Genomic DNA, 14,026 nt, shown 5'->3' on the forward strand with positions numbered 1-14,026 from the left:
TAGCTACCGGCCAATCTTGGTCATCTAGTTGGTAGGACACCAAGGTCGTAGGTTCAAATCCCACCCGAGCTATATGCTTGTGATTTTTTTTTCCACAGAACTCAGGAAAGTACTGAGTATACAGTGCTAACACATATCGGTGTGGGGTTAAAATTAAGGTTCATATTCTTTATCTCCGATGCAAATTTAACATCTATTGAAAGAGTTAACTGTTACTTCAATCACAAATGCTCAACATGGTGAAGTTTCAGTACTGCAAGAACGCTTGTTCACATTAATAAGTCGTCAAGATTACCGGTACATGTATCTTTAAAGCAGTTGGACACTTTCAGAAAAGAAAAAAAAAATTAAAAGTTCACAGATTTACAAAATAACTTACAGGGTTTACAAAAGGTAATGGTGAAAGACTCCCCATGAAATATTACTCCATGAAATGCTTTACTTTTTGAGAAAACATTAAAACAATGCAAATTCTCAATATCGAAAATTACGGATTTAGTTTAAACACATTTCAAGAGTAGGTTTTCCCTTTATTTTCTCCCCACTCCGATGACTGATTGAGCCTAAATTTTGACAGGTTTGTTATTTTATAAAGAAGTTGTGATACACGAATTGTGGGCCTTGGACAATACTGTTTACCGAAAGTGTCCAATGGCTTTAAAGGAACACGTTGCCTTGGATCGGTCGAGCTGGTTTTTGAAAAGCGTTTGTAACCGTTTGTTATAGAATCAATATGATTATAAAGATATTTTAAAAGTAGAATACAATGATCCACACAAGTATCACTCAAAACTGCGTGGTTTTCCTTTTACCTCGTCGACAAACACGGTCGGTCAAATTTTTGACTCCCATAAATGGCCGACCGTGTTAGTTCGCAAAGTAAAAGGAAAACCACGCAATTTCAAGGCAAATGTATGTGGATGATTGTATTCTACTTTTCAAACATTGTTCTAACCATATGCATTTCATTACAAACGGTTACAAATGCTTTTCATAGACCAACTCGTCCGATCCAAGGCAACGTGTTCCTTTAATAAAGGACAGCATTACTGTACTCAGATTGAAATAGAGGAGATAAACAACCAACTATTCTAAATCTCTAAAGGCACTCAGGTGCTTTGATAAAGTGTCTGTAATGTATCCACAGATAAACACAGCATTCAGTGTAAACATCAAAGCTTACTTCCAAGGATTTTGTTTAGACAATATTGAAACATTTGTAAACAGATCAGCATTTGAGACTCTGAAAATGCCAACTTGAAGAATGACCGTTTCTTTTCAGTAATGTTAGATGATACTCAACTATTTCTGTGAAGTCACTCGATCTATTGTTGAAAGTGTAGATTATTTTTACGAATCTAGGTGTAGATTTATGACAAAGTAAAGTAAATAGTTCAAATTTAAAATTACTGTCTTTTCAAAACTGAAAGATAGCATGAAGTGCAACAAAACATAGCTGACAATATGTTATCTTTCAATGTACAAAAACATTTTCCAGTTTAGAAAAATCATTTTAGTAGCTGAGCAAACTGACTTTGTACTCGATAATGTGCAAGTACTTAAGTATGCCTAAAATTTTTTTAAAATAAATATAAAATGTGACCAATTGTCGTTTGAAAACGTACAAAAATAAATAGACTAAAGAGTGTTGTTACTATTGAGAAATCCAATTAATTGAAACTAAAACATGTACATGGGGTGTCGTGGCCAAGCGGTTAAGAGCACTGAATTCAAGCTCTGGTGATTCTGTTCAGCGGAGTGTGGGTTCGAATCCCGGTCGTGACACTTGTGCTTCAGCTTAGGATTGTGTTAGTGACTTTCTGCAGAATGGAGGGGGGGGGGGCTTTCAGCTCAGGATTCCGTTGGTGACTTTCTGCAGAATGTAGAGGGGGGGGGGGGCTTTCAGCTCAGGATTCCGTTGGTGACTTTCTGCAGAATGTAGAGGGGGGGGGGGGCTTTCAGCTCAGAATTCCGTTGGTGACTTTCTGCAGAATGTAGAGGGGGGGGGGCTTTCAGCTCAGGATTCTGTTGGTGACTTTCTGCAGAATGGACAGTGATTCTTCTGTAGAACAGCTAACTCAAACTCATCGGTATGAAAGAACTGAAAACAGAAACATAAAATCACACCATTAGAACAAACCAATCTCAGAAATATTTCCCCATCTTATGACGTCAATGGGTTTTGACTAGAGTGGGACTCGAACCACAACCTCCGGATTATTAACGTGCCGGCGCTCTACCAACTGAGCTATCTAGCCCTATGTTGGTGGTGTCCCTATTTGTCCCTATTTTGTCATTGGTTTGAGTCACACTCTCGTAAATTTGTCTGTGTTCATCCCCAAATCAAATGTTTGTTTTAAACCAATCCATTAGGGTCAGGAAAAAACAAACCCAAACCTAAAGAGGTGTGACGTGATACTTCCATTAATTTTTCTGTATGTGTAACAAACTCATGGGAAAAACTTTCAAGCAGGTTTGGTTATTTAAAAGTTTACCTGGTTACAAGATGGGCATGTAGTGATCGAGACATCAGGCATAATGGTCTTGAAGTACTGGTATCGTAGCGGAGCTGGCCACTTACGAATAATCACATGGTGGCGCTCTGTAGCTTGCAGAACCGATCGATTGACAACCACTGGAACAAACTCACTGCCTCCTTGCTACAAAGGAAAAACAACAAAATACACAGTTTGTACAACTCAGACAACCAAGTTAAAGGTAGGGTCAAAGAAGGGTTTATGTCAATGCAATGCTGATTTATAGGCAAAATTGTCAATGAAAGATTCAGTAAAAGTCACTTGTGAAAGTTTTAGCTGGCCGAGCGGACTATAGCACCGAACTCAACCTCTGGTGTATCTGTTCAGCAAAGTGTGAGTTTGAATCCCGGTCGTGACACTTGTGTCCTTGAGCAAGTAAATGGGTACCTGTGAGGGCAGAGTTGGTTCTTGTAATTGATTAGCTTAGTAAGCTAAACATTTGGCAGCACAGACTGTATACTCCCAAGGGAGCTGAGATGGTTAATAAAATGAAAAGGCCCAGTGACCAGGGGTAATAATGTTGAAGCGCCATGAGCATCACTGCGTGACGGACCTGAGCTTATACTATAAGCAGCCACTATTATTATAGTGTCTACTGTACTTGCTGAGAAAACAACAACAAACTGTCACGGTTTTGCACAACGTCTAATCCATCTATGTTGAGGGAGGCATCTTCGGGTACCAATCCCATCTCTAGCTGCAGCATTCGTAAATGGACACCAACCCTCAGAAATCTGAGAAACGACTCATGCTGAGGTGCTGTAGTTTTTGCAGAATGAGTTCACGAAAATACGTTTACATGCTAAAACAATTTTCGATCCGGAGACGAGAATTATTTTTTAAATATTGTTTTACTCATTTCTCAAAACTCAAAAACTACAGCACCTCAGTAAGTAATATTTTCAGGGAAGCTTTCTACTATATTATCTTCAAACTGTGTAAGGTTAATGTAAATCTGTGGGCATTGTGTTTGTTGTCCTTCAAAAAGTACCAAGACCCTTTAAATGTTCTTCTCAAAGATTATCTGGAACTGGTTGCCTGTAAATAACCCAGTGTGGCATGGGCCTAGGAGGGCAAGAGTAACACAAAAAGAAACCAACCTCAAAGCTGAGTAGTTTAGCAGTGAATGGATCGTCATCAATAGCTTGATTGCCATAATCATCTAGTCTCATAGATTGTACAGCGTCTCCTGCTGATTCCTTCCACCCGTCTCCTCTAGATGATTTATTAGACGGTTCCATCTGAATCAAACTCACTGCTTCCTCGTCGGTTAATCCTTCCTCTAAGACAAACTCAACCAACGGCAGAATATCTGCAATAATAATGGTTGTATTGTATTAATTTTTATTTTTAAAACAAGAATTTGCTGTGTTGACAAAAACAAATGCCCCGCTGAGATTGGAGTTGACACGCCAGGTCCTTTTCCGGTTATTGTTTTAGCCATAATGACCTTAATGTTTAATTGAGGGGGTCCAAAAACAATAGGCTTCTGGGGGATCCCATGGCCAACCCACAAACCAAGTTTGGAGTTGCTACGCCAAGTCCTTGAATTCTCACACACACAAACATACACAAGTGTGTATATACCTGCAATCGTGTGGACCCTCCTTTGGTCAACTCTATGTGATAGCAACCGTGGACCCCATTGTATTCCTTTGTGATAGCAACCGTGGACCCATTGTCCCTTTTGTTATAGGTCTCCGGTTTGAATCTGGATACAAACCTGCTCATACACGCACACAGAAGGACAACGCAAACACTATATGCTCCCTGGGCTGGCTTCGCCGGCAAGGCATAAAAACCAGAACAAACCCCATACCCTGGACAATGCAAACATTTTAAACTTATAATATAACAAAGAAGGAGAGGTTAGCATGAACAAATATCCAAATTATACTTGGTTTTCCTTTAACTTAAAAGCAGAGAATATGTACTTGGCAACACGAACGCTTTATCATGAGAACTATTAAGGACAAAAAACTTATCCTCATATAAGATACTAAAATCTGAGTAACTTTGACCAATGGTATCATAAAATTTCTTTCTGAATACAGTAAACACTGGGCAAAAACAAATGATAATAATACATGGTTCTTATATAGCGCTTTAACTACTCCCGATGGACATCTCAAAGAGCTCAGTACGTTCCTACAAGGACTGAGGAGCTATGTTTTGAATTATGAGACCTATTCCTTTACATAGCTCCATGTAATGGTTTACAATGTGCTTTGGTGCAATATGCTGCCAACAACACACGGGACCAACGGCTTTAAGACTCATCTGAAGGGTGAAGCAATAATGGTTTAAGTGTCTTGGTTAAGAACACAACAAGTGTCAAGACCGGGACTCGAACCAACACCCCGCTGATAGGAAACACCAGAGCTTGAGTCCACTCCCAACGATCAAACTTACTAGTTAGGAAAACACCAGTCCAATAATGCCATAGATCCATTTCAAACTCAAGGTGTCAAGCTTTGTTGGCCTTATAAAAACAGGACCAACAGGCACTGGAGTCAATGATCCAACTCACTCTTTACCAGGGTTAGATCTGACATGCTGCTAAAAAGGACACCATGAGTAGAACCAAATATCTATTCACAGGCCATAAACTTCGCTCTTGAACATGTTGAAGGGGCACAGCGATTTTCCTCTTGTAAGGGCACCCCTATCAGGAAAATGTAAATTTGTACAGGAACCTTGCATAGGGCACTACAGCAAAAGCACAGGGCACCATAATGGGAGACTTTTGAGACGCTGGCTGGCGGCAGCAGACTTAACAGTCCTTTTTTGCAGTGCTGAGCCTGCCCGCACATGCTCAGTATTGTGCACGTAAGTCTGAGCCCATGCACTACTGGAGGGAACTGTGAAAAAGGACCGTCCAAATATCTCCCACTGCTGTGGGTGCCATAGGTTGTATATGGAGGCCTGCGTCCATCTAAAGATTGTAAGAAGTAAACACTTACCAAATGAAGAGAAAGAGTGAACAAACGGCTGGGCACAGTTGATGCATTGATTGCCCTGGTTGTTGAGTAGAGGGTTGGTGGTTGAACAGCGGTAGCACATCGGTAATATATCCTGCCAAATTATTGTAACAGAGAAAATACAGAATATGACCTGATGTTTCGACCCTAGACAGACTCTGCTAGAGTCGAACGTCAGGCTATTACTAATTGATAATGGCCTGACGTTGAAACGTTAATGCACAGTTGATGGATGGATTTCCATGAATGTTGAGTAGAGGGTTCGTAATCGAACGGTAGCACATTGGTAATATATCCTGCCAATTATTGGAATCAGAAAATAGAATTAGCTGTTAGCTAAATAGAATTGCTTACCAACCAAAAGGGCCTATTGTATTCATGGCCAAAAATATTCTATGGCCTGATGTTTCGACCCCGGCAGAGTCTTTCTCTTCAGGCCATTAACTATTTTGGGCAAGTACTGTAGTTATAACGTCCATTTTTCGTTCAAAAACATTCAAAACTTTAAAGCTATTGGACACTTTCGGTTAACAGTATTGTGTATCACAACTTATATACAAAATAATAAACCTGTGAAAATTTAGGCTCAATCAGTCATCGGAGTCGGGAGAAAATAACGGGAAAACCCACTCTTGTTTCTGCATGTTTTGCGGTGTCATGTAATGTGTTTAAAATAAATCAGTAATTCTCGCTATCGACAACTGATATTGTTTTAATGTTTTCTCAAAAAGTAAAGCATGTCATGGAATAATATTTCAAGAGAAGTCTTTTACCATTACCTTCTGTAAACCCTGTAAGTTATTTGTAAATCTGTGAAATTTAGATTTTTTTCTGTTCTGAAAGTGTCCAATGGCTTTAAAGGATTTTTTTTCTAAAGTAAGCTTTTCTATGTTCAACCCCAAATCATTTAAAATTTACCCGCTCAGTTTCCCTTGTGGTTTATAATACTTGACAAAAAAACAAACAAAACAATGACTTACCTCTGCATCATGAAATGGCTTGGATCTGATTGTTATACTTCCTAGGTCGATGGATTCCTGGAATCGAGGCGGGATCCGAAGTGACTGTAGCTTCTCAAATGCAAACCTTGCGAGCTTGAATGCTGCTAGAGAACGACTCTGCTTAGCCAAGGCATACAGGGTGTTACTGGACAATACTCAGTCAAAGAAATTATGTACAAGAATCAGAAATCCTCTTACAGCATTCAGCCTCACGAACAACTTTATGTGTGTGAGATACTTATGTGTACAAAGCATTGGTGCCCTAAAATGTGTATTTCGTAAAAGTAATTGGTAAAAGAAAAGAACTTGTCAGTAATTTGACGTTATGGGTGCAAATTTAGTTCCCAATAAAACAAAAAGCTTAGAAGCAAGGGGCCTTTTTAATGAATCACTTTGGAAAGATCTGTGCCAACTTGCACAGCTCTACTTACGATCTCCGCTTATGGTGCAAGCGCTGAATTTATGCGCTAGATGCGTTAGCGAAGAATGCCTAGTAATATGGAGTATACATGCGCACAAGCAAAAAAACTACCTGCTAACCCATGAAATACACTTGAGGAAGTAAGCAGAGCCATGAAATCGGGTCCAGGTACAGAATTGTTTACATGTAACACTATAAGGGTTCAATCAAACAGATAAATACATGTACTTCTATTTCTCAGGCCATTTTTAAAATCGTTCCTGAATTTGTTACATAACAAAAGTTGACTGGAGAGTACCTCTAAGAAGAATATGGTTGGCTTATATAATAATATATATTATCTTCCAGTACGCGCTAATCCACCAATCAGAAGCTCGAACTACTAGGGGGATAAAAACATATGCTACAACCTCTGTTTTATATCCTACTTCCTCTGTTTTTATTACACAGTGCGTATTGTGAAATGTCACTTTGTCATGCTCCGTATACGGACAGTGAAAAAATTACATTCTAAACTTTGTGCGCGTGAATGCTGTTCGTCGTGAAATAACGTTCTGAAATTTTAAACTTTGGGCGTTGCACGTTAGACTGGAAGATAAATACGGTATCGCACACGCGCTCGTGAAATACAAAAAAATGTAGCGCTTCTGCGTCCCATATCCAACTCGGCCTTATAATAATATCAAAGTCTTATATTTCGCGCACGCATCTACCAAACAAGGTACTCAAGGCGCTGAGTATATACAAACTTTCAGAAAGATATAGGTTATTGCTGTGATGAATTCTGAGACCCAACTATTTAGCACCTTATAAGGGTTTACAAGGTGCTACGGCGCATACAGCAGCCACAGCCAGGAACACCGGGGCGAACCCCTTCTCTTTTCGATAAGTGCACTGGGTTCTTTTACATGCGTTACCCAACACATGGAACCAACGGCTTTACGTCCCATCCGACATGTCCGAAGGACGAAGCAATGGTTAAGTGTCTTGCTTAAGGACACAAGTGTCACGACTGGGGATTCGAACCCACACTCTGCTGATCAAAACACCAGAGTTTAAATTTGGTGCTTTTACCGCTCGGCCACGACACTTCCACAAGGGCTACACTCAACTAATTTGGGCTGTCGACCAAAATCAACTGTCACAAGGGCCGTGTTGCCTCCTACTCCTGGGACTGAAACAGGGTTACCCCTTTCACAGTCCCTAAGGATGTATGTATGGGTATCATCCACTTGGAACCTAGCTGGTAGAGCATAATGCATTACCTTACCAACTTTTTACCAAGCAATTATGGTCTTAATAAGTGCTTTGCTCAAGGGCACAAGTGTTACGACCAGGATTTGAACCAACACTCTGACGCCGACAACACCAGAGCATTGGTTCGGTTTAACTTGCCCACTGGAACATGCCACGACTACTCAGCATTCCGTACTTTCATTCAGACTTTGAAAAGGATACACTTTACTGATTCCATGAGGGATGTCCTTAATGATTGCATGCCATAAATAGCGAGCCATGTTGAATAACGCATCAGGTAGATGAGATGTAAACGGCTCATCGGTGTAGCGCTGGATGGAATGATAAACGTAGTACACCTCCGCTTTACTCTGGAACTCAGTGAATTTAGAAACCATGTCCTGTCGCTTGCTTTCATCAGCTGTAATTAGAAGAAAAACAACAAGGTTCAAGCACATACCATTTGACTTATATCGTCAGGTCATTGCAACAAGGTTATATCTCAAATTTTCGTTAAAATTGATTTAGAATGTACAACAGGTGCTTTCCTTTCGTCTAAATGCACTGACACAATCTGCATTTTTTCCAAAAGGTAGCTCAAAAGATACAGGTCATTAAGGCGCCTTGTCAAAACCTCCAAGCCCTTCCATTCCGCGTGCATTCTGCGGGAGTCCGCTGATTTTTGTAACAAAAGAACCCGTAGCAACCGGGCATGTCCACGGCCACGACGGCTCATTTACATGTCAATAAACATGAATATTCCGGGGGCTCCGCGGAGCGACCGGTCGGCCATTGTAAGGTCCAGCTTATGAGCTGACCGGCGGAACCGCGCAGGAACGTAGGTGGTTAACAATGGTTTTACCTTAATTTGCAGATTAAAAAGCAAAGTAAGGGTGGATGTGTAACTAAAATCCATTTCCTCCAATGTGTGATTTTTAAGACTTGGTTGGGCCTACATTACCAAAACATGAATTTTAAAAATGGTTGTCTTTATTCCCGGATTCGACTGACAAAAGTTCCAGGCTACGTGCAAACTCCGTTCCAAGTGGGTCAGAGTATCCAGGGGACAATTTTAACTGTTCGTTCTTACTTTCCAAGCGGAAAACATTAGTTTCTTATTTATAAAATCCCAAGTCACCGTCACCAATAAACAAATAAACACACCTGTGCGAGTGTGTCTCCATGTCAAAACAACCAGATAGTCTGGTTTGTCCAATGTATGGGGGGGGGGGGAAGCCACAGTTTCTATTGGCTGTTGAATTTACATATAGCGCGTAACGAATGTTTTCATTGGTCGATTTTGCCCTACTGCCAGAGCAGCATATTGTATTCAACATCATGGAAGAAAACGTTGAGTAGTTGCGGCGGCGGTGATTTCTTATTAATTTAGCATCGTTTTTCTTGCGGGAAAATTGATTAAATGTGAATGGTTTCAAGTTAAAAATCGATATTTTTGTATCAAGCATAAATGTTGCAAATTATGCTTCGCAAATTGGATCGCAACATTTGCGATGCACTTTTTACAATTGCATAGCAAATCATCAAAATTGCATCACAAATTGCGATGTGATACAGGCGAAATCGTTCCCTGATTATCACAAGCGCTGGATGGCGTAATTGTCTTGTCGGTGCAGCCTGTCCGCTTCCAGGAGGATGTTATTCATGAGTAGAAAATGTATTGTTCTGGAAGAGCACGGCCGGTCCGCTTCCAAGCCGCTGATATTTATGACCTGAAAATACAACTTGTTTATTCATGAGACTTATTGTTATACTAACAATAGCGCCTGGCAAGGATAGCTCATTAACTTCGCCGCGCTTCAACGCACATGGCCGTTCTTCCACAGACTGTCCGATGTCCTTAGCAACGGCGGTATTTGCTGTCCAGTCCGCAGACTGTCAGCGGAGGAACGCCCGGGAGGTTTTGACAAGGCGCCTAACCACAAACGCTGTCAACATTTATAATGTGTTCCAAGCCATATTTCAGACATACATGTAAGACCTTGTTGCACTGAGAAATATGACGTTTTCCCCCAATTGATTGTACACAATTCAGGTTTGATTCCATGCTCTAAACCCTACCAAAGGCACATTAAAGTAGTAAGGCTTTAGGAAGAAGTCCGTAAATGATCTGCGGCTTCACAAAATCCCCCCAAGACTATACCTCCTGCAATCTCCAGACACTGCATTGACAACATCCAAAAGTAGTACCCAGCATCGTTAAATCTACTCTCAAGCACTGCATTGTGGGTAAGCTGTTCCAACACCCTGACGGCGTCATCCTGTCGTCCGGCTTTGTGGAATGCTGTCACAAAAAAGAAAATAATATTGGTCTTTCATATTGTCTGATTGTTTTCAATAATTGACATTTACCAAGGGGAATTCAACAACAGTGTCTAGAGTAAAAAAATGTCAGCAAATTCACAGGCAGTAACACCCTAAACCACATGTTTACCCCTCCATAACTTATGGTCAGATAAGAAAGATGGTGTTGAAAACTGCTGTTTCCCAAACCAGTGAGTAACAACCCGAGTTTGTCTTAAGCCGTGTTCGCACTGGATTAATATTTTGGGTAACTTAACCATGACGCTGGGTAACATTCCGACGGGTTAACTTTCCCACCGTCCGCACTTGGATTTATTTGACTCGGGTAAACTTACCGAGACCGTGGGTAAACTGACCGAGCTGGCTCCCTGCGTAACCTTTGACCGCACTTTTTGGTTTTCGGCTCGATCTTTCACAAATATTGTTAATCTAAACGATTCGATATCAAATTCACCGCTCCTCTTTCGTTTTTTTTACAACTTGGAAGAAAGACGAAAGACTTGCTAGGCAAAAGAGCATGTACAACGCTGCCTGCCAATGAGGCATGCTCCGACACAAAGGGCCCATTACGCGAACTTATAAATCCGTGTACGGGAAAATTATTCCGCGTTTTTCAGCTGAAGAGTTGCATTCCTGATTTGTGCTACATTGAATAGTTCGATAATCACGAAAAGCTTGTTCTTCCATGACCAAAACATGTCAGCTTCCTCGGGTCAGGAAGATTTAACCAAGACGATGCCTCCGCACTGGACTTTCTGGCTCGGTTAAACTGACTCGGTCAATCTTCCTGGGCACTCGGTCAATCTTCCTGGGCACCTTTGGCTCGGTTAAACTAACCGCGCGGCGTGTCAGGAAAACTACCCAGGCTGTTCGCACTGGACCTAAAATGGGTAAGTTACCCATTGGCTCGGTTAGTTTGCCCAAATTCAGTCCAGTGCGAACACGGCTATAGACATACTAGGGTCTGCTTTTAACGGGTGATTCACGAAATGTGGCTTCATGTACCCACTTCAAGTACCCAAACCATGTACAGGAAGTACCCACTTCAAGTGCCAAGTTCATGAGACCACTTCATGTATATGATTTCGTGTACCCACTTCATGTACCCACTTCATGTACCCACTTCATGTACCCACTTCATGTACCCACTTTATGCACCCACTTTATGTTCCCACTTCACTGTACCCATATCACTGTACCCACTTCATGCCACTTCATACAGGTACCCACTTCATGTACCTAAATAATGTACCCACTCCATGTACCCACTACCCACTCCATGTATCCATTTCATGTACCCACTACCCACCCTGTATACCCATTTTATGTACAGGCTCCAGGTACCCACTTATGCCATCAATAAATCAATATCTTTATATATGAACTTTAAATTAACGGGTGCGTTCGATTAGCTTCCCTGGGTCGACCCCGATCTGCCCCTGGTACGTTCGAATAGCTTTATCGTCATTCCTGGGGCTCACCCAGGTCAGCCCCAAGTGCCCTGCTTGTGGAACGGGTCACTTGGGCCTGACCCAAGGTGCATGACGTCACCACGAGAGGGCGAGTGATCGTTTGTAGCTCACGGCAGGGGCTCACCGGTCTGAGCTCACTGGGGTCGACCTGGGGAAGCTAATCAAACACACCCTATAATATACATTGTACTTACCTCTTTGAGCTTCTTCAAATCTGTCATTCTCTGCTAGCCACTGAGCGTATGGGACATATACATCATCCTGTAGGTATACCACAAACAATAAAGCTTGTTATCTTCAAGTGTACACGCTAATCCTCCAACCAGATTTGCAGAATGGAATGGTGATATAAACCTATATTGTGCTGCTAATATCAATACCAGCATCTTGTGTGTTCTATGTCACGCATCAAGTATGCTTTGAGATAAATACGTTATCACACCCACGCTTGTGAAAGCGTAATACGGAAAAATATAGGAAATACGGAAAAATATAGAGCGTCTGCGTCCTATATCCAACTCGGACTTCGGCCTTCTTAGATATGGGACGCAGAAGTGCTTTACTTTTCCAGATTCTACTCGCGTTTGTGTGATAACTTGTGTGATAGTATTAACTTTGTGATATTATAAATGAATATTGTTCTTGGTTTGCAACCATTTGTTTGTGTTGTACAAAACTGTACAAGCCTCATGTTATACTAAAAAAGTAAGAATGGTAAAACAAACTTGGAAACAAGAGGTGTCACACCCTGGTGGACAAACTTTTGTAGTGAAACTGTCAAGCATTCTTTTTTTAAATGGTATAGACCAATCCGACGAGACCAAAAGTAGAGGTAGCTCCCTCTATTGAAAATTACCAACTGCGATGTCTTTTTGTGCACAATCTAGGCATCGAAGACACCGCAGCAACGGTGCTCAACACTTGCGCGCCCGGTGCGCGTCGGATTGGTCTATAGGAACAGTGTCAATCAGATTGGAATATAAACTTGGAAGGTTGGAACTGAATGTGCTTGTGTCAATCACTCTACTAGTAAGATGCTAACCATACACAGTATCATGAGAGTTAATATCACACATTGACGTTAACTCCAACAAGCAACATCATCATGAGCTTCTACAAGACAAAGATCTGAAATGGGATCCCAAAACACCTCAACCACTCAATAAAGGAAGGGATCTTGGCAAATCACATCATCGGTGACTTGGGCAGTATCTGATTTGGCGGCTACAGCTTTGGCTAGATTGCACGCGTCTGCCTATTCCTCATCACTGTCAGATGCACTGATCTAGCCGTAGCTGTAGCCAAAGTCGCCGTTTAGGACACGGCTTAAGACACCATACACAGTATCATGAGAGTTGATATCACACATTGACTTCAACTCCAACAAGCAACATCATCATGAGCTTCTACAAGACAAAGATTCGAATTGGGATCCCAAAATATCTCAACCACTCTGTAAAGCATGAGCATGATATCGTACAATGTACATTCAATGAAAATATTGGCTAGAGATGAGAGTCAATGCACGCACATGAGACAATCATAAAGCCTGGTTTATACTCCCTGCCATGCGATACAAATTTGAGTTCAAAAATTTGCAAAGAATAATTTGCATGAGTTGACCTGTCTCAAACTCCTGCGGTACATTCTCTGTGAAAAACAGCCATGTGCAGATGTGCATTAGCAGATGTGCATTCATACCGCATTAGCAGGAAGTAAGAACAGGGCTTCATACATGTATGTGATCATTGACTCTTAGTTCTAGCCATTACTTTCAATGAATGCATGTAAAAATATAACATAATGAACCAGTCCATTCTTGGTCTTCTGGCATTAAAGGTGTGCATGTTTGCTGTGTGTAGACTTGAACTCACTTTACACTAGTACTTCCTATAATAATAATAATTTGGGAGCCTAATCATCCTTACTCGCAGCTAAGAGCTGAATTGCGAAGGATGTGGCTACAATGTGTTCGAGAAGCTGGCATGCAAGGGCGCATTCAGCTGCCAGCCACATCAACCCATTATGACCATGGAGCACAGCCAGAGATCGAAAG

At 41.3% G+C, this 14,026-nt stretch overlaps 1 protein-coding gene across 1 annotated transcript in view; it reads right to left on the bottom strand.

The window, feature by feature from the left end:
- Positions 1-976: 976 nt before the first annotated feature.
- LOC117307068 (intraflagellar transport protein 122 homolog) overlaps positions 977-14,026 on the bottom strand; it is a 41,221-nt gene continuing 28,171 nt past the window's right edge. Inside the window, exons 19-26 of the mRNA XM_033791718.1 lie at positions 12,165-12,231; positions 10,338-10,478; positions 8,399-8,597; positions 6,499-6,664; positions 5,501-5,612; positions 3,638-3,849; positions 2,496-2,660; positions 977-2,101 (exon numbers count right to left, since the gene is read on the bottom strand). Coding sequence (XP_033647609.1) covers positions 2,018-2,101; positions 2,496-2,660; positions 3,638-3,849; positions 5,501-5,612; positions 6,499-6,664; positions 8,399-8,597; positions 10,338-10,478; positions 12,165-12,231 — 1,146 coding nt within the window. The 3' untranslated portion in view covers positions 977-2,017. The remainder of the gene's footprint in view (positions 2,102-2,495; positions 2,661-3,637; positions 3,850-5,500; positions 5,613-6,498; positions 6,665-8,398; positions 8,598-10,337; positions 10,479-12,164; positions 12,232-14,026) is intronic.

This window comes from Asterias rubens, chromosome 2 (genome assembly GCF_902459465.1).
Source record: "Asterias rubens chromosome 2, eAstRub1.3, whole genome shotgun sequence".
Lineage (NCBI taxonomy): Eukaryota > Metazoa > Echinodermata > Asteroidea > Forcipulatida > Asteriidae > Asterias > Asterias rubens.